The sequence below is a fragment of the Macaca mulatta genome, chromosome 2 (assembly GCF_049350105.2).
Source record: "Macaca mulatta isolate MMU2019108-1 chromosome 2, T2T-MMU8v2.0, whole genome shotgun sequence".
Classification (NCBI taxonomy): Eukaryota; Metazoa; Chordata; class Mammalia; order Primates; family Cercopithecidae; genus Macaca; species Macaca mulatta.
This window is the reverse complement of record NC_133407.1, coordinates 153,500,825-153,526,472: the sequence shown is the minus strand read 5'-3', so window position 1 is coordinate 153,526,472 and position 25,648 is coordinate 153,500,825. Positions and strand designations below refer to the sequence as shown.

Here is a 25,648-nt window from a genome sequence, read left to right as displayed (position 1 = left end):
GGCAGTTCTGGTGACCCACTTTGTATAGATGAGACAACTGAGACTCAGAGAAGCTGAAAGGTTTTTGCAAAGTTGCACAGCCACAGTCTGGCAAAGTTGGCACTAGTACTTAGCTCCTCAAATTCTTACCACAGTTCTCTGCTTGGCCACACTAACACACAACTTATGATGCCTGCCTTCAACTGATTTCTAATCTTGGATTATAAACTTTTCATACAGCTATGAAAAGTTAAACATTAAGTAAACAACACAACACACCCCTAGACTGGGGATCTCAGACCTGGCCACGCCTCAGAAATGTTTGCGAAAACCACAGAAATCCAAAACTCCTAACATACCAACTGAGTCAGGGTTGCTCTGGGGCTGTGCCTGGGATCTTTATTTTATAAAAAGTCCCAGAGGTGATTCTGATACGCAGCCAGAGACGAGAACCTCTTCCTGACATTAATTACCAAGTGACTCATCCAAACTGTGTGCTCTGTGGGAAGAGAGAAATGGGTGTGGGATGGGATGGCACAAAGGAGGGGAGTCTGGGCAGGGCTTTGAAGGAATTTGGGAGGCCATTTGCACTGGCAAAGAGAGGAGGGGGTGCATTTCAGGCCAAAGGAGTAGGAAAGGTGAGACATGTTCAAGGGAGTGAATATTCCTGAGCAGAGGTGTGGTCTGAGGAATCAGAGCATAAGGAGAGTCAGTGGCCAGTGTAGAGGATGAACCAAGAGGACAAGAAACAGGAGACTCCAGGGGGCTGGAGCCCTCCCGTGCACTCCGAGTGCTTGTGTCCGCAACCTTACTGTGGGGCTTTTCTCTCAGGCCAGCTTGAGTGGATGCTATGTTCTGTGATCTTTCTCTGAATCCCAGCACTCCCTTCTCTCACAGTTCTTATCTGTGTCTAATCTGTGTTCTTATTACTCCCTTAGACTTCTGAGTTCCTTGATAAGTTTTGTTTCTCCTTCCATCCTCTGATTGGTGATTCTCAACTGGGGGCAATTTTGCCCCCCAGAGGCTACATTTGGTGATGCCTGAAGATATTTTTGGTTGTCACAACTGGAGAAGGGGATACTACTGGAATCTAGTGGGATGCTAAACATCCTACAATGCACAGTTCTACCAAAGAAGTATCCATCTCAAAATGTCATTAGTGTCAATGATGAGGAACTCTGCCACAGATAAGTGACAAGCACACTTAGTTGCTTTATTAATAAGTTTACTAATATATTATTAATAATTCAGCCCTCTTTATTATATGTTATTTAATAAATCTTTGGTGAATAATTATCTGAACAGCCAAATGAATGAAAAGAGTTTGTATCTATCAGTCACTTTTGACTTCTAGATTGTTTTATTTTATAGATAATAAAATAAAATAAAAACAAAAACTGAGGAGACCAATATAGAATTGCTAATTTTTATTATTGCCACACATAGGCATTAAAAATAAAGCTATCAACTACTATAACCGTGACTTCATAAAACATATTTTAACAGTAAAAATAGAATAATATTAATAATAAAAATTACACAGGAAGGATATTACCAAGAAATGTCTGTAAAGCAGCCAATAGTTTAGGCTGGTGAAGAGTTCCCTTCAGCCAACCTGGACCACCATCCACCAACTTGGGAGCCTCTGAATAAGATTATGAGCTCCTTCAGGGCAGGATTCCTGTCTTATGGGTAGCCCTGGGCTTTTAATGCTAGGCAGTGCATGGCAGGATGCCAAGGCCCTCCCTGTGACAGTGATGCTCACTGCCACCCAACCTGTGCTGCCCATCCATACCTTGTATTCCAGGGAAAGCAGAGTCTCCGTCCTGGAAGTCCAGCTCCATTTGTGGACTACATAGCCCTGCGGGTCATTGGTGGTCCCACCTTCCTCATCCAAGATTAATACATATGGGCAACTAGGAGAGATACAGAAGTGAGTAGCTGCCACTGGGCCCCTGAAGGAAGCTCTCATCACTGCAGGCTATGGGCAGGCAGGTCTGTAAGACTCAGTTCCAGGCTGGAGGAATGGTGGAACCCTGCAGGCAGCCTCACTTTCCCCACTTGCTATGGTCTGAGGCCCCTTAACACCTGTTGATGCTACTGGAGGAGCCCATTCTGAGAGAGATGATGAAGGCTCAGGTTAAACACAAGAGGGGAAGAAATGGGATTTGTGCTCTGTTGCCTAGTAGCCCAAGTGTATAATAGGCATCAAGATGGGAACTGGAATACCTATAACATAAGAGTAAGTCATTTCTTCCGAGAACAGTTCCTTATGAAAAGTCAGGCAAATCCAGACATGGTGGCTTATGCCACCCCGTGTCATCCCAGCACTTTGAGGGGCTGAGGCAGGAGGACTGTTTGAGGCCAGGAGTTTGAGATCATCCTGGTCAACACAGTGAGACCCTGTCTCTACAAAAAGTTTAAAAAATTATCTAGGCATTGTGGCGCATGTCTGTAGTCCCAGCTAACCCAGGAGGCTGAGGTGAAAGGATCACCTGAGCCCAGGAGTTCGAGGCTGCAGTGAGCTATAATCATGCCACTGCACTTCAACCTGGGTGACAGAGTGAGAGCAAGACCCTGTCTCAAAACAAAAACAAAAACAAAACAAAAAAGAAAAGCCAGACAATATCAACTTTTGGCTGGCAAGAATATGCACTTCTCTTAAAAGATGCCACAGAAGTAGTGTGTTCATGCCTCTCCGTCCACTCCTGGTACAAAACATTTTTTCCACTAAATAATTCTTCCATTAATATAACTAACAATCAAGATCTTAGTGCTCTGGGGTACCAAGTGGAGTAGGACTTGGGAAGGTGTCCTTCTCATTGGCTGTGGCATAGACACAGCAAGGAAAGGCTGAGCCTTAAAGTTCCTATGTCCCTGCAGAAACAGCCTCAGCCCTGCCTCACTGCCTTACTAGACCTCTGGACACCGCCTGGCTTCTTCTTTAACCAGGGACTCATAGTCACCATTTCAGTCCCCCCTACATCACCCTCAGAGGTACTTCCATGAGACTAGTACTCTTCCAGTCTACTTACCTGGTTTTTAGGTTGTAGTGAACACAGCCCTGACCTTCAGCATTAAATAGGGCCAGCAAGGAGAAGCCAGGTATGTCATTAAAGAGGCAAGTGATGGTTCTCCCTCTGCAGCATGTGGGGATCTGACATATAGCGATGTTTCCAGAGGGATAGCTGGCAGAAATGTTCAGGTAGAACTAACAGAAAACCCCCCTGGTTCTGCTCTCAGTTGTCCCATTGAAGCAAGTCCATATGTCAAAGTGGTAGCTATTTGGTGCATCATTCTCCATCTTCAAACACCCTCCTTGCATTTTGCATAGGTAACAATTATATGATCATGGAACCCAATGATGACCTAGCTGTTTTTCTGTATCTTCTTTCTATTTTCTCACAACCACCTTGTGGTAGGTAGTATTATCTTCCTCTCACAGATGAGTAGGGTCCCCCTGGGTCTAATGGGTTTCCTGAGACATGGAACTTTCAGTGTAAAACCTAAAAAGTCCCAGGCAAACCAGGATGAGTTGGTCACCCTATAGATGAGGAATCCAAAGTGCAGAAAATTATCTGCCTCATGTCACATCACAAGGAAGTGGCAGAGCCAGGACTTGATCTCTAAGGCCAGCAATATTTCCAATGCTGTCAGGCTGCTCCCACTTCTGACAAATCAAGGAGGACAGGTAACGTCTCCTTGTTCATTTTCTAGTAAAGAGGCCCCAAGAAGCACTGGTCCTGACTAAGGAGGACATGGTATGGGCAGGACATTCCTGTGTGCAGGAATTTCACAAGCAGTACTCCAGACACAGACACATTTCAGAATGAAAGCAGAAAGAAAAGGAAATGAAGAAAAATGAAGATTCTCAGGGACCTACAGGGGGCCATCAAGCTTACCAACATATGAATAATAGGAGTCCCAGAAGGAGAGACAAGAGAAATTAGGGTAGAAGGAATATCTGAAGAAATAATGCTGAAAACTCCCCAAATTTGATGAAAGACAATAATATACATGTTCAAGAAGCTTAACAAACTCCAAGTAGGATAAATTCAAAGATATTCTCATTGAGACACATTATAATTCAACTGTCAAAAGACAAATACAAAGAGGGAATCTTGAAAGCAGCAAGAAAAAAGAGATTCACCATATATAAGAGACCTTCAATAAGATTAATGGCTGATTTCTCATCAGAAACCATGGGGTTAAGAAGGCAGCAATATGAAATACCTAAAGACCTTAAAGGAAAAAAATAAAACTGTTAACCAACAATTCCATATCAAGCAAAATTATCCTTCAAAAATGAAGAAATTAAAACATTCCCAGATAAACAAATATTGAGGAAGTTAATCACTAGTAGACCTGCCCTGCAAAAAAACACTGAAGGGAATCCTTCAGGCTGAAATGAAAGGACACTAGACAGTGACTCAAACTCATACAAAGAAAAAAAGAACACTGGTAAAGTTAACTATATAAGTAAATATAAAATCCAGTATTGTATTTTCAGCATATAATTTTTCTTTTTTTCCTATATGACTTGAAAGATAAATGCATAAAACAATAATTGTAAACCTATGTTAATGGGCACACAATGTATCTATAAAACATAATTCTTTGATAACAACATAAAGGGGAAGGGATAGAGCTATATAGGAGCAGAGTTTTATATATTATTGTGGCAAGTTATTAATTCAAACTAGCGTGTTAATTGTAATACACAGGTATATTAGTTTCCTAGGGCTATCATAACAAAGTACGATAAACTGGATGGCTAAAAGCAACATAAATTTATAATCTCACAGTTCCAGAGGCTAAACATCCAAGATCAAGGTGTCAACAGGGTTATGCTTTGGAAGGCTCTGGGGAAGAATCCTTCCTTGCCCCTTATAGTTCCTGATGATTGCCAGAAATCTTTGGTATTCTTTGGATTGTACATGCTTCATTTCAATCTCTGCCTCAGTCATCATATAGCTTTCTTCTGTGTGTGTGTGTGTGTGTGTGCGTGTGTGTGTGTGTGTATGTGTGTCTGTCTGATCTTCTTATAAGGACACTAGTCATTGCAGTAGGGGCCACCCCAACAATATGACTGCATCTTAAAATTTACAACTTCAGAGCCCCTATTTCCAAATGTGGTAATATCCTGAGGTTCCATGTGGTTACAAATTTTGGGAGACATCATTCAACCCATTATACCAAGACAACCCTAAGGAAATAACTTAAAAATATGGAGAAAAGAAAATGAGAAGTAAATCAAAATGGCATGCTATAAAAAGTCAGACACAAAAAGAGAAAGTAACGAAGGAACTGAGAAACAAAGATGGTATAAGACATATAGAAAACAAATAGAAAACTTAAAGAATTAAGTCCTTCTGTATCAGCAATTACTTTAAACAGAAATAGATTAAACTCTCTAATCAAAAAGGCCAGAGCTGAGACATGAGAATCGCTTGAGCCCAGGAGGTGGCGGCTGCAATGAGCCAAGATTGCACCACTGCACTCCAGCCTGGGTGACAGAGTGAGACTCCATGTCAAAAAAAAAAAAAAAAAAAAGAAAGAAATAGAGGATTTGAACATACAGAATCCCACCCAACAACAGCAGAACACACATTCTTCTCACACTCACATGGATCATTCTCCAGTACAGACAATATGTTAGGCCACAAAACAGGTCTCAATAAATTGAAACCATAGAAAGTATCTTTGTTGATCACAATAGAATGAAACTAGAAATCACTAACAAAAGAAAATTGTGAAAATTCACAAATACATGAAAATTAAACAACACACAAACAACAGGTGGATAAAAAAATCACAAGGGAAATTATAAAATACTTTGAAGTGAATGAAAACAAAACACAACATATCAAAACTGATGCGAGAAAGGCAAAGCAACACTCAGAAACAAATTTATAGCTGCAAATACCAACATTAAAGAAAATGAAGATCTCAAATCAATAACCCAATTTTCTACCTTAAGGAACTAGAAAAAGAAAAGCAAACTAAAGCAAAGCTAGCAGATGGAAGAAAACAATAAAAAATCAGAGGGGAGAAAAACAGAATTGAGAATAGAAAAATAGAATGAACAAAACCAAAAGTTGCATCTTTGATAAATCAAGAAAGCACAAACTTCTAGCAGACTGACTAAAAAAAAGACTCAAATTCCTAAAATCAGAAATGTAAATGGGACCTTATAGAAATAAAAAAAAAATCCTAATAATACAATAATACGAACAGCTGTACACCATAAAGTTAGATAACCCAGATGGACAAATTCCTAGAAACACATAAACTACCAGAAGTGACTCAAAAAGAAATAAAAAACCTAAATAGAACTATAGCAAGTGAGGAGATTAAATCAGTAATGAAAAATCTCCCAACAAAGAAAAGCCTAGGACCAGATGGCTTCACTGGTGAATTCTACCAGACATTTAAAGAATTAATACCAATCCTCCTCAAGCTCTTCCAAAAAATAGAAGAGCAGACCTGAACACTTCCTAACTCATTCTATGAGGCCAGGGTTATCTTGATACCAAAGTCAGACAAATACATAAAAATAAAACTTCCCATATCCCTTATGAATATAAACATAAAGTATCTTAACAAAATACCAGCAAACCAAATTTAGCATCAACCTATCAAAAGGATTATACACCATGAGCAGGTGTGGTTTATCCCAGGAATGCAAGTATGGTTCAACACACAAAAATCAATGTAATGTACCATAGTAATAAAATGGCAGGGGTGGGGGGGGAATCATAATCATTTTAACTGATGAGGAAAAAGCATTTGACAAAATTCAATACCTTTTCATGATTAAAAAAACACTCAACAAATTCGGAATAGAAGGGAACTCCTGCAACATATTAAAAGCCATATATGGAAAAACTCACAACTAACATCATAATCAATGATGAAAGAATGAAAACTTTTCCTCTAATATAAAGAACAAGACAAGTAGGCCTGCTTTCACCAGTTCTAATCAAAATTGTACTGAAAGTTCTGGCCACAGCAAATAGCAACAACAACAACAAAATAATAAAAAGCCTCAAAATTGGAAAGGAAGAAGTAAAATTACCTCTGTTGGCAGATGACATGATTTCATATATAGAAAATTCTAAAGAACCCACACAAAAAAATCTAGAGCTAACACATAAATTTAGAAAAGTTACAGATATAAGATCAACACACACAAAAGAGTTGCCCTCATGAACACAGGATGTCTTTCCTGTGTTTTTTAGGTCTTCTTTAATTTAATTTGGCAATGTTTTATAGTTTTCAGTGTACAAGTTCTGTACCTCTTTGTTATTTATTCCTAAGTATTTTAATCTTTCTGATCCTGTTGTAAATGGCATAATTTCCTTTTGTTCATTGCTTTTTTGTTCTTGTTTATACACCATTTTGTACTGCTTGTTGCCAGTGCTTATGGGTTGGAAGAATTAATATTGTTGGCCAGGTGTGGTGGCTCATGCCTGTAATCCCCGTACTTTGGGAGGCAGAAGTGGGTGGATCACTTGAGGTCAGGAGTTTGAGACCAGCCTGGCCATCATGGCCAAACCTCATCTCTACTAAAAACACAAAAATTAGCCAGGCGTGGTGACACACACCTGTAGTCCCAGCTATCTGGGAGGCTGAGGCAGGAGAATTGCTTGAGCCTGGGAGGCAGAGGTTGCAGTGAGCCGAGATGGCACCACTGTACTCTGGCCTGGGTGACAGAGCAAGACTCAGTCTCAAAAACAAACAAACAAACAAACAAACAAAAAACTGTTAATGGTATCACTCCCCAAAGTGATCTACAGAATCAAAGCAATGCCTATCAAAATCTTATTGGCTTTTTTTTTGTAGAAATGGAAAACCTGACTGAAAATTTACATGAAATGGTAAGAGATTCCAAGCAACCAAAATAGTCTTGAAAAAAAAAAAAAAAAAGTGGGAGACTCACACTACCTTATTGCAAAACTTACTACAAAACTACAATAGTCAAAACAGTGTGGTACAGGCATAAAGACAGACATATGTGTTAATGGCTTAGAATTAACAGTCCAAAAATAAACCCATACATCTATAGTTCTATAGTCAATTGATTTTTGACAAGGGTGCCATGATCATTCAATGGGGAAAGAATGCCTCTTAAATAAATGGTACTGGGACAATTAGCTATCCACACACAAAGGAAAGAAACTGGAACCTTATCTTATACCACATACAAAAATTAACTCAAAATGCTTCAAAGACCACAAGACCTATAAGTATAAACCTCTTAGAAAAAAACACAGGGGGCCGGGCATGGTGGCTCATGCCTGTAATCCCAGCACTTTGGGAGGCCAAGGTGGGTGGATCACCTGAGGTCAGGAGTGAGTTCAAGACCAGCCTGACCAACATGGAGAAACCCCATCTCTATTAAAAATACAAAATTAGTCCAGCATGGTGGTGTGTACCTGTAATCCCAGCTACTCGGGAGGCTGAGGCAGAAGAAACGCTTGAACCCAGGAGGCGGAGGTTGTGGTGAGCTGGATCACGCCATTGTACTCCAGCCTGGGCAACAAGAGCAAAACTCTGTCTCAAAAAAAAAAAAAAAAAAAAAAAAAGAAGAGGAAAACACAGGGGTAAATGTTATAACCTTGGATTTGGCGATGGTTTTTTAGACATAAAGCCAAATGCATAAGCAGCAAAAGAAAGGTGGAAAAAATTGGACTTCATCAAAATTTAAAAGTTTTGTGCATTAAATGATGCTACTGAGAAAGTGAAAAGACATCTGACAGTACAGGAAAAAATACTTGCAAAGCATATATCCGATAAGCATCTAGTATATATACACAATATGTAAAGAACCCTTACAACTTGTTTTAAAGAAAGACAACTCAATCAAAACATGAGCAAGGACTTCAATATACATTTCTCCAAAGAAGATGTACCAAACCACACACACACACACACACACACACACACACACACACACACACACACACGAAAAGATGCTCTACGCCATTCATCATTAGGTAAATATAAGTTAAAACCACAGTAAGATACCACTCACACCCACTAGAATGAATGAATGCAGTGAACATTGAGACAGGTCTGGGGTCTGAAGCTGCCAAGTGCAAACCAATTACAGCTTAGAGCTTTATGATATTCCCATTGCAGACATACCTTTTTTTTTTTTTTTTTTTGAGACGGAGTCTTGCTCTGTTGCCCAAGCTGGAGTGCAGTGGCTCGATCTCGGCTCACTGCAAGCTTCGCCTCCTGAGTTCATGCCATTCTCCTGCCTCAGCCTCCTGAGTAGCTGGGACTACAGGTGCCCGCCATCACGCCCGGCTAATTTTTTGTATTTTTAGTAGAGACGGGGTTTCACCATGTTAGCCAGGATGGTCTCAATCTTCTGACCTCATAATCCGCCTGCCTCGGCCTCCCAAAGTGCTGGGATTACAGGCGTGAGCCACCGCGCCTGGCCCAGACATACCATTTTTGCCTGAGAGCTTGACCAGCAATCTCTATGAAAACAGAATCGACTACTGAACCCAGTGTTCTATGGAAGCCATTAGGTGAAAGAAGAGCTTTCCAAACATTTTCTGTACTTGAGAGGGATCAAATAGCTGCACATGTGTTCTGACTATTTGAACACGGTAACACAGAATTTCTCCTTTAAGATCACTGGGTTCAACTTCCTCATCTTATAATCAAGGGAAGTGAGGCACAGAGATCAAGTGACTTGTGTAGGGTCACCAAGAAGAACTGAGCCTAGAGCCCTAGTCTTTTAGGACACCCAAAGAGAAGAGCATTAATTGCCAGGAGGTGAGCACTGCTGGCGTGTGAGTCAAGAGTGCCAGTACCAATGGATCAAAAGTTTGGGGGATCTCTCAGACCATTTGGGGGTAGGAGTTGGGAAGGTGTTCAGAATTCTGGGACAAGTGAGAGAACAGAGATTCTTGCAGGCTAGGGTACTGTGCTCTTATCATACACAAGCCCACCCTCTTTCTGAAGCCCCTGATAGAAGACTAATTCATAGACACAGCTTCATGAGGAGCTCAGGGAGATCATCCTATTAAATGCAGCGAAGAGTCAGAAAGAAGCGGGGGTGGGGCACAACACAACCCATTGCAAGCAGCAGCTGCTCTCGAAGGAGTCAGCTGTGTTCAATACTGTGGACGTGTTGCAAGCAGGGCCGAGCAGAGTGTGATGAATGGATTCATTTACGGTCTGAGAAACAATGAGACTTCTTTGACAGAGCGCTTAAATCCTCAATTCCCAGTTCAGTCAAGAGGAGGACAAAGGAAGCAAGGAGGCTGCTGCCAGGAGAGCCTAGTTGGGGGCCTTGGCCTTTGTGAAAGTGGTTGAGACAGCCCAGAGACCCATCCTCTCCTCCAAGAAAGGGGCAGGGGATCCTGAGTGCCCAGTGATTGTATTATTAAAATGAGATCCACTTCCATCGCCCTCTACCCTGCTCTGTGCTGGAGGAAATAATCCTTAAAGGTATAAAAATGGTACCCAAGAGAGGACCCTAAATTGAGGCAACGAGGCCCTGAACCCAGGCCTAGCTTGGCCACAGAATTCCTTTTGTGGCATACAGTCAGTTACACCATGCCTTTGGGTCTCAGTTTACCCATTTCTACAGTGAAGGGGGAGAAACAAATGACTGTGTTTCCCATCCGTGACATTTTATGTAACTCCAGACTGCGTAACCTGGAATAAGTGCTTTGCCCTCTCAGGCCTCAGAGTCCTTGTGGCCAATGAAAGACATCTGTGATCTGGTCCAGCTCTAGAACATGTCGGGTTTGGGCAACAGGACCTCCAAAAAGAACATAGGGTACAAGGTGACTTCCACCCCAGACATTCTCTAAAGGGAGTCCTCTCTTTTGCTTTTACCACCCAAATTCAAACTCCTTCTCTTCACTTTAAAAGGAGCAATTAAAGTTGCTCCCTCTGAAGTACAAATGGTCTATTAACTTCATTATCTGAATTCATTGCACATGATAGCTACTCGATACACATCTGTGAATGAAGAAAATAATCAGACTCAAATCACTCTGAGGTACGCACAGCCCTCAGGGCTCACCCTCCAAGGAGATTTGTCTTTTCAAACTCAGATCCAAAGACAGGCTTTGGAGGTTGGTAAATGCCCTGCAATCACAGGTAACGCCTTATAGGTATGTGTAGATAAGTGCTTATTTCTAGGGAGAAGGTCTATAGCTTTCATCAGATTCTCAAAGAGAAAATATTTCTCCTTTTGTTGCTCCTACATCCAAGGTTGGGACACAGCTAGCACTAGGCTCATGAGCCCAGTCAGATCTCAGCTGCAGAGCAGTCAGGGCCCAGGAGATAGCGCATTTGGGGTGAGGTCTCAGGCTCCAAGGATGTGGATGGGTGAAGTATGCAAGGACCACAGAGCTTAACCACTGAGCCAGGGAGAGAAGGATGAATTGTTTAAGGCCTCCTAACTCCCTCCTCTCCACTAGAGATGATTTATTTTGTGTCTTTAACCTTGTCTCAACTGAGAGGTCCTCAAAGGCAGGGACTTTGTCTGCATTCACAGCCTGCACTGACAAGCTTCTCACAGGTAGCTGGGGTTTGGTATGTTCATGTTGCTCTGAACTGAACTTGAGGCTTGAAACTTATTACCTCCTCCTCTGACCTCCTGAGTCTGATCTAGACAAACTTTTAATACCCAAGAGACCCACCACCAGGTTTCTCTGATAACTAAAAGGCCCAAGGAAATATTTAGGCTGTGTCAAGTCCTGGAGTTCTCTGGGGTTGAGTAGCTGGGGAGATAGGGTGGCACCAAATAAAAGGATACTAAACAAAGGAGGAGCCGTCATAGAAGGTGTAATGAAACTTGAAGGCCTTCTTGGGCGCCTTCCCCTCTTGACAATGCCGACTGACGAGATGGTTGGCGGATGATGGGTGAGGTGTGGGGGTGAGAGTCTGAGCACTTGCGGTGGGAGGGTAATGTAAACCCGGGGTCTGAGAGTCTCCTTTGCGGGCCATCATTAGATGAGAGGGCATCTTTGCCTTGTAGTTTCGTAAGATCATGGGGTAGGAGATATTCCTCCCTTTCCACGTGGCCCTTTCGGCTTCTCTGCAGAGAAGGAGACCAATATATTGTCTAGCCTCTTGGTTCTCACGCACCAGGGATGCTCTCTACAGCCCCTCCTTAGTACACAAGACCCCTATCCCATTCCCCTGTCCCCAAAGTACACGTCCCCAACCCACGCTCCCTCGTCCATAAAGGTAGTTTTTGGGAAGAACTGGGAAGTTCCCAGTGCCCGTCTAAGAACAGCCCTTGCCTGATTTCCACCTGAGCCTGAGGGTGAGGACCTATGGAGTGGGACTGTGTGTGGAAGTGTGGGGGGGTCCTGAGGGTTTGAAGACCTTGCTCACCCCAGTCCTGAGGTTTCAGGGAACAGAGCTTTCTTCCAGAGTGTCACAGTGAGGAGGCAAACAGTGGCTGCCCTCTCCCCATGTTCCAGCCCAGCGACCCCCCAGAGATATATATGACTAAGCTATTAGATGTGAACAGGCACTTAAGTCCTTTACACCCAATGGCCTGGGCCCTAAGAGAAATGTTGAGTAAATTGCTAGGGCTTGTGGGATGGCCCCACAGAATGATAAAAACCACTAACTTTTTTTTGGTTTGTTTTGAGAGGTTTTTGTTTGTCTTGTAGAACATCTGGCAAATTAAGTTAAGAAACAAACAGGGCACAAAAGCCCTAAATGTAAGGAGTCATGCAACAGGGCATCCCCGGCAAGGTGTTGCAGAGGTAGAGAGCATTGCTGAGCAGGGGCAGGAGGCAGGCCACTGGAGCTGTGTGAGCTCAGGCAATTTCTTACTCACATACCTGCTTAGGCTGCCTCAGTTTCCCCATCCACAAAATGGGCATCAATCTTGTCTTCCTTGCATGGTTGCAGTGATATTGTAGGGAGGATGGTGAGCAAGGAAGGACAGGGGTGTGTGTCTGCCTGTGAGGGACACTGCACCTGTGGCTGTCATGGGGAGTACTGCATAACCCATGCTCTCAGGCAGCATGTCTCCCACACTTCTGTGACTGGACACTCACATATACACAGGGACTCCCAGCTGGGGGCCGGGCTTTCTCAGAACCCTTGCCTCCCCTGACCCAAGCACTTAGGTGCTCACATGTGGCGACACAACTCCTGCAGCTTCTCCCGGGCCTCAGGGCAGGGGTCGCTGAACTCTAGGCTGTTGGCAGGGGTTCCCACTCCTCGATGCGGGGGCGGCATGCTGACATCTTCTATAGTTCTAGATTTTCCTGTAATTGGAGGGCAAGAAGTTACAGAGATGCCCAAGACCATGGGAACCCACCTTTTGCATCAGTGTGACCTGGATGTGAGACTTGGAGTCAAAGGAGATCATTTTGGAGCTTTAAAATTCGTCCCGCTGGATTTTGGACTTGCATGGGCCCTGTAAGCCCTTTGTTTTGGCCATTTTTTTCCCATTTGGAATGGCTGTATTTACTCAATACCTGCATCCCCACTGTATCTAGGAAGTAACTAGCTTGCTTTTGATTTTACAGGCTCATAGGTGGAAGGAACTTGCCTGTCTCAGATGAGACTTTGGACTGTTGGGTTAATGGTGAAATGAGTCAAGACTTTGGGGGACTGTTGGGAAGGCATGATTGCTTTTGAAATGTAAGAACATGGTCAGGCATGGTGGCTCGTGCCTGTAATCCCAGCACTTTGGGAGGCCGAGGCAAGCAGATCACCTGAGATCAGGAGTTCGAGACCAGCCTGGCCAACATGGTGAAACCCCATCTCTACAAAAAATACAAAAATTAACTGGGCGTGCTGGTATACACCTGTAGTTCCAGCTACTCAGGAGGCTGAGGCAATAGAATCTCCTGAACCTGGGAGGTGGAGGTTGCAGTGAACCGAGACCACACCACTGCACTCTAGCCTGGGTAACAGAGTAAGACTCCATCTCAAAAAAAAAAAAAAAAAAGGAAATGTGAGGATATGAGATTTGGAGGAGCCAGGGGCAGAATGATATGGTTTGGCTGTGTCCCTACCCAAATCTTAACTTGAATTGTATCTCCCAGAATTCCCACTTGTTGTGGGAGGAACCCAAGGGGAGGTAATTGAATCATGGGGGCCGGTCTTTCCTGTGCTATTCTCATAATAGTGAATACGTTTCATGAGACCTGATGGGTTCATCAGGCATTTCCGCTTTTGCTTCTTCCTCATTTTCTCTTGCTGCCATGTAAGGAGTGCCTTTCACCTCCTGCCATGATTCTGGGGCCTCCTCAGCTATATGGAACTGTAAGTCCAACTAAACCTCTTTTTCTTCCCAGTCTTGGATATGTCTTTATCAGCAGCATGAAAACTAATATAGGAGGGGTTTTAGAAAATGGTTTTTCAAGACATTGTGTTTACTAGGGGACATGGGGCCAGGAAGAGCAGGAGAGCAGCATCCTCTAAATGTCAGAATATTGGGGGTATCATTGATGCTCACCAGGAATTGTTGACTGGTCAGTTATCAAAGAGAGATGTTACTCATACTGTGAGTCATCCATGATGGATGTGTCAGGGACTGACTTGTGCAAAGTGATGACACTGGCCATGTCTCCCCGGGTTCCAGGAAAAGAGCATTTCTGGGGCTCGACTGCCCTTACTGAATTGGACCCTTTTGATTCTCCTGATTAAAGACACAAAGTTTCTATTTCTTCTCAATCAGCTTGAAAACTTCTCTGATGATGGCTAATCTTGGGTCTTCTGGAGGGAGCCCAAGTGCCACAGGCAGAGATCACTGTCATCTGAGTTTCTGCAGACTAGACGACAATGATCTGCATGACCTGGATGACAACGATCTGTGCCTGTGATACTAATTTTCACAGCTGTCCTCCATGACAGGTGGTGTGAGGATGTGGTCATGTGGAGTCACGGCAGTGATCCTCCCACCCTAGGTTCCAGGGGCATCTATTTAGTCATTTGTGTCAGGTCCTACCTACACTGAACCTCTGACTCCCACCCAGTTGCAGCCTCGTAGTATGCAGGCTCAACTTCACCTTAGATTTGAGGATGAAACCTGGCTTTGGGTGGGGGCATTTCTCAGGCTCTAACTGAAGCCCTGAGGGCCTCAGAATGGAGCTTTCCTTGCTGTTGGTGAAGCCTGGAGGTTGTTGGCCAGTGCTTGGGGACTATCTCTGGTATCTGCCACCCTGAGTGGTTCCTGGTCGCTTTCCCCACTTCTCCTGCCAACAGGGACCAGAGACTGAACCCTGAACTTAAGCCTAGGGCCTGAGGTCCAGCGACCTGCTGGCGGGCCACCTGGAGCATCTGCTGGATTAAGCCTCTATGTCTGACCTGCCCCAGGTGCCTTGGGGTCCTCAAAGGTGATGGTCTCTTGCTCTGATTAGGAACTGCCATTAACAGTTCTCTTCTTGTAACGTTGGATACCTTCCAGAAATAGCTGCCGTCCCCTCAGGGAGTAAGCCCAACTCCTGGAGCTGGTACTCAAAGTCAGCCTGGCCCCAGAACTGCCAGCAGGTGAGCTGGAATAGTATATGGATATGGAATGGATGGTGGAGGCCCCCAAACCCAAAGTGACTTCAAACCAGAATGGCTATAGCAAAATCAGGCATCATTCATACATATGTCATAGGACAACAGGCATAAACTGGGACATTGCTGGGCTAGCTTGGACCCACAGTTACTTATGAGCTATGAGGCAAGGCTAATCACCCATGCTAGCATGCACATATGAGCCTAATTCCTAAACAAGATTAAGGCCCTATAATGCAGCATCACGGAATATACATCCCAGTGTCAATGGACACAACAAGGCGGCTAAAAGTTGGGTGGCAAAGGAAAGCAGCCACATAGACAAGAGGCCAATAGACATGCAGCAGTCCCCCCAATCCTTGAGAGACACATTCCAGGACCCCTAGTAAATGCCTGAAAGCATGGATAGTACCAAACCTGTATATGCTATGTTTTTTACATGCACACCTATGATAAAGTTTAATTGATAAGTTAGACCCTAAGAGATTAACAATAACTCTTACTAAAATAGAACAATTAAAACAATATATTGTAATAAAAGTTAGGTGGAGGGGTGGGGAACGATGGCCAAATAGAAGGCTCTACTGATTGTCCTCCCCACGGGAACACCAAATTTAACAACTACCTACACAAAACAAGCATCTTCAAAATAGCCAAAAACCAGGTAAGCACTCATAGTACCTGATTTTAACTTCATATTGCTGAAAGAGGCACTGGAGAGGTAGGAAAGACAGTCTTGAATTGCTGACACAACCCCTCCCCATCCCTGGCAGCAGCTACATGGCACAGAGAGAGGATCTATGCATTTGGGAGAGGGAGAGTGCAGTGATTGTCAGACTTTGCATTGAACTCAGTGCTTTCCCGTCACAGTGGAAAGCAAAAGCAGGCTGAACTCAGCTGAAGCTCACTCATGGAGGGAGCATTTAGACCTGCCCTAGCCAAAGGGAAATTACCCATCCCAGTGGCTGCATCCTGCCTTTTGGCACGCCTGTCCACTGTGGGCTCTGGAGTTCTCAATAAACTTGAAAGGCAACCTACGCTGCAAGGACTACAACTCCCAGGCAAGCCTTAGTGCTGAGCTGGGCTCAGAGCCAGTGGATTTAGAGGGTACGCAACCTACTAAGGCACCAGCTGGGGCAGCTAAGGGAGTGCTTGTGACACCCCTCCCCCAAGCCCAAGTGGCACAGTTCATGGCTCCAAAAAAGACCCCTTTCTTCCACTTGAGGAGAGAAGAGGGAAGAGTAAAAAGGACTTCATTTAACATCTTGGATACCAGTTTAGCCACAGTAGGATAGGGTACCAGTCAGTGTCATGAGGCCCCCATTCCAGGCCCTAGCTCCCAGATTACATTTCTAGATACATCCTGGGCCAGAAGGGAACCTACTTCCTTGAAGGGAAGGACCCAGTCCTGGCAGGACCCATCACCTGCTGACTGAATAACCAGCAGTGATACCCAGGTAGTAGGCTGTGGACCTTGGGTGACACTCTGAGACATGTTGGCTTCAGGAGAGACTCAGCACATTCTCAGATGTGGTGGTCACAGTGAGGGACTCCTTCTGCTTGAGAAAAGCAGAGGGAAGGCCGGGCGCGGTGGCTCAAGCCTGTAATCCCAGCACTTTGGGAGGCCGAGACGGGCGGATCACGAGGTCAGGAGATCGAGACCATCCTGGCTAACACGGTGAAACCCTGTCTCTACTAAAAAATACAAAAAATAGCCGGGCGAGGTGGCAGCGCCTGTAGTCCCAGCTACTCGGGAGGCTGAGGCAGGAGAATGGCGGCGTGAACCCGGGAGGCGGAGCTTGCAGTGAGCTGAGATCCGGCCACTGCACTCCAGCCTGGGCTACAGAGCGAGACTCTGTCTCAAAAAAAAAAAAAAAAAAAAAGAGAGAAAAGCAGAGGGAAACGTAAAGAGGACTTTGTCTTGCACCTTATGTACTAGCTCAGCAATGAGGAGGCAGAGCACTAAGGGGCTCTGATTCCACGCCTTGGCTCTTGGATGGCATTTCTATACCTGTCCTGGGGCACAGGGGAGCCCACTGCCCTGAAGAGTGAGTCCCAGGCCTAACTGAAGAGTCCTTGGACCTTAAGTGAACAGTTGCAGTAGCCTGGCAGTACTCCCCATGGACCTGGTGGTGGTGGCCAAAGCGTGAGACTCCTCTGCCTGTGGAAGAGGGAGGGAAGAGTGGGAAGGACTGTGTCTCATGGTTTGAGTGCCAGCTCAGCCACAGTACAATAGAATATCAGGTAGATTTTGAAGGTGTTTTACTCTAGTCCTGGCTCCCAGACAACATCTCTGGACCTGCCTGGGGCCTGTGGGAACTTTCTGCCCTAAAGGGAAGAACAGAAACCTGGCTGGCTTCACCACCTGCTGATTGTAGATCCCTAGGGGCCTTCAGCAAATATAGGCAGTAGTCTGGCAGTAGTTACAGCAGGTCTTGGGCAAGACCCAGTGCTGTGCTAGCTTTAGGTTTCATCCAGTGCAGTCCCAGTGGTGGTGGCCACAGGGGTACTTGTGTCACCCCATCCCCAGCTCCAGGTGGCTCAGCACAGAGAGAGACTCCATTTGTTTGGGGGAAAGCAGGGAAGAGAACAAGTGTCTCTGCGATAATCTAGAGAATTCTCCTGGATCTTATCCAAGATCACCAAGGCAGTACCTCTCTGAGTCAGAAAGAACCACAATGTTACTGGGCTTGGGTTGCCCCCTAATGCAGATATGGCTTAGGTCACAACACCCAAGCCCTTTCAAATACCTGGAAAGCCTTCCCAAGAAGGAAAAGTACAAACAACCCCAGACTGTGAAGACTACAATAAATACCTAACTCTTCAATGCCAACACTGATGAACATCTACAGGCATCAAGGCCATCCAGGAAGATATGATTTCACAAAATGAACTAAATAAGGCACCAGTGACCAATCCTGGAGAAACAGATATGTTACCTTTCAGACAGAGAATTTAAAATAGCTGCTTTGAGGAAACTCAAAGAAATTCAAGATAACACAGAGAAAGAATTCAGAATTCTATCATTTAACGAAGAGATTGAAGACAGTGTGGCGATTCCTCAAGGATCTAGAACTAGAATTACCATTTGACCCAGCCATCCCATTACTGGGTATATACCCAAAGGATTATAAATCATGCTACTATAAAGACACATGCACACATATGTTTATTGCGGCAGAATTCACAATAACGAAGACTTGGAACCAACCCAAATGTCCATCAGTGATAGACTGGATTAAGAAAAGGTGGCACTGGCCGGGCGCGGTGGCTCAAGCCTGTAATCCCAGCACTTTGGGAGGCCGAGACGGGCGGATCACGAGGTCAGGAGATCGAGACCATCCTGGCTAACACGGTGAAACCCCGTCTCTACTAAAAAATACAAAAATCTAGCCGGGCGAGGTGGCGGGCGCCTGTAGTCCCAGCTACTCGGGAGGCTGAGGCAGGAGAATGGCGTAAACCCGGGAGGCGGAGCTTGCAGTGAGCTGAGATCCGGCCACTGCACTCCAGCCTGGGCAACAGAGCAAGACTCCGTCTCAAAAAAAAAAAAAAAAAAAAAGAAAATGTGGCACATATATATCATGGAATACTATGCAGCCATAAAAAAGGATGAATTCATGCCCTTTGCAGGGACATGGATGAAGCTGGAAACCATCATTCTCAGCAAACTATCATAAGGACAGAAAACCAAACACTGCACTCACAGGTGGGAATTGAACAATGAGATCACTTGGCCACCGGGCAGGGAACATCACACACTAGGGCTTGTTGCGGGCGTTGGAGGCTGGGGGAAGGATAGCGTTCACAGAAATACCTAATGTAAATGATGCGTTGATGGGCAGCAAACCAACATGGCACATGTACACCTATGTATCAAACCTGCACATTGTGCACATGCACCCTAGAACTTAAAGTATAATAAAAAATAATAATAACAGGCTAGGCGCAATGGCTTACGCCTGTAATCCCAGCACTTTGGGAGGCCGAGGCGGGCGGATCACAAGGTCAGGAGATCGAAACCATCCTAGCTAACATGGTGAAACTCTGTACTAAAATATATACAAAAAAATTAGCCGGGCATGGTGGCAGGCGCCTGTAGTCCCAGCTACTCGGGAGGCTGAGGCAGGAGAATGGCGTGAACCTGGGAGGCGGAGCTTGCAGTGAGCCGAGATCGTGCCACTGCACTCCAGCCTGGGCGACAGAGCAAGACTCCATCTCAAAAATAAATAAATAAATAAATAAATAAATAAATAAATAAATAATTTTTAAAGAGACTGAAATAATTTTAAAGAAGCAAGCAGAAATTCTGGATTCAAAAATACAATTGACATTCTGAGAAATTAGTCAGAATCTTTTATCAGCAGAATTTATCAAGCAGAAGAAAGAATTAGTGAGCTTGAAGACATCCTGTTTGAAAATACACAGTCAGAGGAGACAAAAGAAAAAAGAATAAAGAATGAAACATGGCTACAAGATCTAGGAAATAACCTCAAAAGGGCAAATTTAAGAGTTATTGGCCTTAAAGATGAGGTAGAGAAAGAGACAGGGGTAGAAAGTTTATTCAAAGAAATAACAACAGAGAACTTCCCAAACCTAGAGAAAGATACCAAAATTCAAGTACAAGAAGGTCATAGAACACTAAGCAGATTTAACCCAAAGAAGACTACTTTAAGGCATTTAATAACCAAACTCCCAAAGGTCAAGGATCCTAAGAAAGGATACTAAAAGCAGCAAGAGAAAAGAAACAAATAACATACAATGGAGCTCCATTTGTCTGGCAGCAGACTTTTCAGTGGAAATGTTACAGGCCAGGAGAGAGTGACATGACATATTTAAAGGGTTGAAGGAAAAAACCTTTTACCCTAGAATAGTATATCTTGTGAAAATATCTTTCAAACATGAAGAAATAAAGACTTTCCTAGACAAACAAAAGCTGAGGAATTTCATCAACACCAGACCTCTTCTACACGAAATCCTAAAGCCAGTACTTCACAATCAGAAAGAAAAGGTGTTAGTATAAAACTCACTGGTAATAGTACAGAGAAAACCAGAATATTACAACACTGTTATTAAGGTGTGTAAGCTACTACTATCTCAAGTAGAAAGACTAAAAGACAAATCCATAAAAAATAATAGCTACAGGTCAGCGTGGTGGCTCACGCCTATAATCCCAGCACTTTGGGAGGCCGAGGCAGGCAGATCACTTGAGGTCCAGGAGTTCGAGATCAGCCTGGCCAACATAGTGAAACCCCCATCTCTACTAAAAATACAAAAATTAGCTGGGTGTGGTGGTATGCGCCTGTAGTCCCAGCTACTTGGGAGGCTGAGGCAGGAGAATTGCTTGAACTCAGGAGAAGGAGGTTGCAGTCAGCCAAGACGTGCCACTGCACTGCAGCCTGGGTGACAGACCGTGACTCCGTCTCAAAAAAAAAAAAAAATAATAATAGCTACAACAACTTTTCAAGATATAGTACAATAAGATATAAATAGAAATAACAAAAAGTTAAAATGTGGGGAGATGAAGTTAAGGTGTAGAGTTTTATTAGTTTTCTCTTTGGTTGTTTGTTTCTTTGTTTATGCAAACAGTGTGAAGTTATTATCAGCTTAAAATAATGAGTCATAAGATAGTATTTGCAAGCCTCATGGTAAACGCAAATCAAAAAACACATAATGGGTACACAAAAAATAAAAAACAAGAAATTTAATCATACCACAAGAGAAAATCACTTTCAGTAAAAGGAAGACAGGAGCGAAGGAAAGAAGAATAAGACCACAAAACAACCAGAGAACAACCAAATGGCAGGAGTAAGTCCTTAATTATCAATAATAACATTGAATGTAAATGGACTAAACTCTCCAATCAAAAGACATAGAGTTGTTGGATGGATAAAAAAATAAGACCCCATGATCAGAAGCACACTCCACTTATAAAGACACACATAGACTGAAAATAAAGGAATGAAAAAAAGATGTTACATGCAAATGGAAATCAAAAAAGAACAGGAGTAGCTATACTTAGACAAAATAGATTTTGAAACAAAAACTATAGAAAGAGACAAGGAAGGTCACTATATAATAAGTCAATTCAGCAAGAAGATGTAACAACTATAAATATATATATACCCAACACTGGAGCAGCCAGACACATAAAGCAAATATTATTAGAGCTAAAGAGAGAGAAAGACCCCAATAAAATAATAGCTGGAGATAGCAACACCCTGCTTTCAGCATTGGACAGATCTTCCAGACAGAAAATCAACAAAGAAACATCAGACTTAATCTGTATTATAGACCAAATGGACCTAATAGATATTTACAGAACATTTCATCCAACGGCTGCAAAATACACATTCTTTTCCTTAGCACATGGATCATTTTCAAAGCTAGATCATATGTTAGGTTACAAAACAAGTCTTAAAACATTAAAAAAAAAAAACAACCTGAAATAACAGCAACCATATTCTCTGATCACAGTGGAATAAAACTAGAAATCAAGAAGAGGAATTTTGGAAACTACATAAATTCATGGAAATTAAACAACATGCTCCTGAATGACCAGTGGGTCAATGAAGAAATTAAGAAGGAAATTTTAAAAAATTCTTGAAGCAAAAGACAATGGAAACACAACATACCAAAACCTATGGGATACAGTGAAAGTAGTATTAAGAGGAAAATTTATAGCTGTTAAGTGCCTACATCAAAAAGAAGAAAAACTTCAGCCCAGGCACGGTGGCTTATGCCCGTAATCCCAGCACTTTGAGAGGCCAAGGAAGGTGGATCACTTGAGGTCAGAAGTTCAAGACCAGCCTGGGCAACATGGTGCAACCCTGTCTCTACTAAAAATACAAAAATTACCCAGACATGGTGGTGCGCGTCTGTAATCCCAGCTACTCAGGAGGCTGAGGCAGGAGAATGGCTTGAACTCGGGAGGCAGAGGTTACAGTGAACTGAGATCATACCACTGCATTCCAGCCTGGGGCAACAGAGTGAGACTTCATCTCAAAAAAAAAAAAAAAAAAAAAAGAGAGAAGAAGAAGAAGAAAAACTTCAAATAAACAACCCAATGATGCAACTTAAAGAACTAGAAAAGCAAGAGCAAACCAAACACAAAATTAGTGGAAGAAAAGAAATAATAAAGATAAGATCAGAAATAAATAAAACGGAAACAAGGAAAACAATACAAGAGATCAATAAAAACAAAAGCTGTTTTTTAAAAAAGTTAAACAAATTTGAAAAGCCTTTAGCCAGACTAAGAAAAAAAGAGAGAAGACCCAATTAAATAAAACCAGAGATGAAAAAGGAGGCAACTGATATTGCAAAAATTCAAAGGATCATTAGTCCCTATTATGAGCAACTATATGTCAATAAATTGGGAAATCTAGAAGAAATGGATAAATTCCTAGACACATACAACCTACCAAGACTAAGCCATGAAGAAATCCAAAACCTGAACAGACCAATAACAAGTAACGAGATTGAAACTATAATAAAAAGTCTCCCAGAAAAGAAAAGCCTGGGACCCAAGAGCTTCACTGTCAAATTCTACCAAACATTTAAAGAACATACCAATCCTACTCAAACTTTTCTGAAAAATAGAGGAGGAAGGAATACTTATAAACTCATTCTATGATGCCAGTATTACTCTGATACCAAAACCAGACAAAGACACATCAAAAAAAAGAAAACTACAGGCCAATACCACTGATGAATATTGGTGCAAAAATCCTCAATACTAGCAAATTGAATTCAACAACACATTAAAAAGATCATTCATCATGACCAAGTGGGATTTATCTCTGGGATGCAAGGATGGTTCAACATATGCAAATCAATCAATGTGATACATCCTATCAACAGAATGAAGTACAAAAACCCTGTGGCCATTTCAACTGATACTGGAAAAGCATTTGATAAAATTCAACATCCCTTCATGATAAAAACCCTCAGAAAACTGGGTATAGAAGGAATATGCTTTAACACAGTAAAAGCCATATATGACAGACTCATACCTAGTATCATACTGAATGGGGAAAAACTGAATCTTTCCTCTAAAATCAGGAACACGACAAGAACGCCCACTTTCACCACTATTATTCAATATAGTACTGGGAATCCTGGCTAGAGCAATCAGAAAAGAGAAAGAAATAAAGGGCATCCAAATTGGAAAGGAAGAAGTCAATCTGTCCTTGTTTGCAGATCATATGATCTTACATTTGGAAAAACCTAAAGACTCCACCAAAAAATTATTAGAACCAATAAACTCAGTAAGGTTGCAGGATACAAAAATCAACATAACAAAATCAGTAGCATTTCTATATACCAACAGTGGATAGTCTGAAAAAGAAACTAAGAAAGTAATTCCATTTAAAATAGTCACGAACTAAACAAAGAAATGAAAGATTTCTACAATGAAAACTATAAAACACTGATGCAAAAAAACTGAAGATGACATCAAAAAATGGAAAGCTATTCCATGTTCATGGATTGGAAGAATAAATACTGTTAAAATGTCCATACTACCCAAAGCAATCTACAGATTTAATGCAATCCCTATCAAAATACCAATGGCAATCTTCACAGAAATAGAAAAAAACATTCCTAAAGTTTATATGGAACCACAAAAGCCCTAGAATAGCCAAAGCTATCATAAATAAAAATAACAAAACTAGAGGAATCACTTTACCTGACTTCAAATTATACAACAGAGCTATAGTAACCAAAACAGCATGGTACTAGCATAAAAACAGACACGTAGGCCAGTGAAACACAATACAGAGACCCAAAATAAATCTATACATCTACAATGAACCTATTTATGAAAAAGGTGCCAAGAACATACACTGGGGAAAGAACAATCTTTTCAATAAATGGTGCTGGGAAAACTGGATATCCATATACAGAAGAACCCCTATCTCTCACCATATACAAAAATAAAATCAAAATGGATTAAAGACTTAAATCTCAGGCCAAATCCCACAAACTATTAACTACTAATAGAAAACATTAGGGGAAACTCTCCAGGACAGTGGAGTGGGCAAAGATTTCTTGAGTAATACCCCACAAGCACAGGCAACCAAAACAAAAATGGACAAATCAGATCACATCAAGTTAAAAAGCTTCTGCACAGCAAAGGAAACAATCAACAAAGTGAAGAGACAAACCACAGACTGGGAGAAAATATTTGCAAACTACCCATTCGATAAAGGATTAATGACCAGAATACATAAGGAGCTCAAACAACTCAATAGGAAAAAAAAAAATCTAATAATCTGATTGAATGAGCTTTCAAACTCATTCTTCTCAAAAAAAGACATATAAATGGCAAATAAGTGTATGAAAAGGTGCCCAACATCACTGATAGAGAAATGCAAATTAAAACTACAAGGTGATATCATCTCACCCAGTTAAAACGGCTTTTGTTCAAAAGACAGGCAACAACAAATGCTGGTGAAGATGTGGAGAAAAAGAAACCCTCATAACTGTTGGTGGGAATGTCAATTAGCACAACCACAGTTTGGGGGTTCCTCAAAAAAATAAAGATAGAGCTACTATACAATCCAGTAATTCCACTCCTAAGTATATACCTGAAAGGACAGAAATCAGTATAATAAAGAGATATCTGCACTCCCATGTTTAGGGCAGCACCTTTCATAATAGCCAAGATTTGGAAGCAATCTAAGTATCAATCAACAACAGATAAATGGATGAAGAAGTGTGGTACCTACATATAATGGAGTACTAGTCAGCCATAAAAAGAGAATGAGATCCTGTCATTTGCAACAACATGAATGAAACTGGAGATCATTATGTTAAGTGAAATAAGCCAGGCACAGAAAGGCAAACTTCGTATGTTCTACTTTATCAGAGCTAAAAATTAAAACAAACTCATGGAGATAGAGAGCAGATAGTTACCAGAGGCTGGGAAGGGTAGTGTGGAGTGGGAAGGGCTAATGGATACAAAAAAATAGTAAGAATGAATAAGACCTAGTAGTTGATAGCATTCAGGATGATTATAGTCAAACATAATTTAATTATATATTTTTAAATAACTAAAAGAGCACAATTGAATTGTTTGTAACACCAAGGATAAATGCATAAGGTGATGGACACCCCATTTAGCTTGATGTGATTACTGCGTGCCTGTATCAAAATATCT

The 25,648-nt window shown here is 42.4% G+C and overlaps 1 protein-coding gene across 3 annotated transcripts in view; it reads right to left on the bottom strand.

Annotated features, from left to right (window-relative positions):
* The window catches only part of C2H3orf20 (chromosome 2 C3orf20 homolog), a 95,003-nt gene that overhangs the window by 51,736 nt on the left and 17,619 nt on the right, over positions 1–25,648 (bottom strand). For all 3 annotated transcript variants that reach the window (XM_015130184.3, XM_015130188.3, XM_015130186.3), the window contains exons 6-9: positions 13,112–13,244; positions 11,771–12,052; positions 3,015–3,167; positions 1,775–1,895 (exon numbers count right to left, since the gene is read on the bottom strand). In XM_015130184.3, coding sequence (XP_014985670.1) covers positions 1,775–1,895; positions 3,015–3,167; positions 11,771–12,052; positions 13,112–13,244 — 689 coding nt within the window. The remainder of the gene's footprint in view (positions 1–1,774; positions 1,896–3,014; positions 3,168–11,770; positions 12,053–13,111; positions 13,245–25,648) is intronic.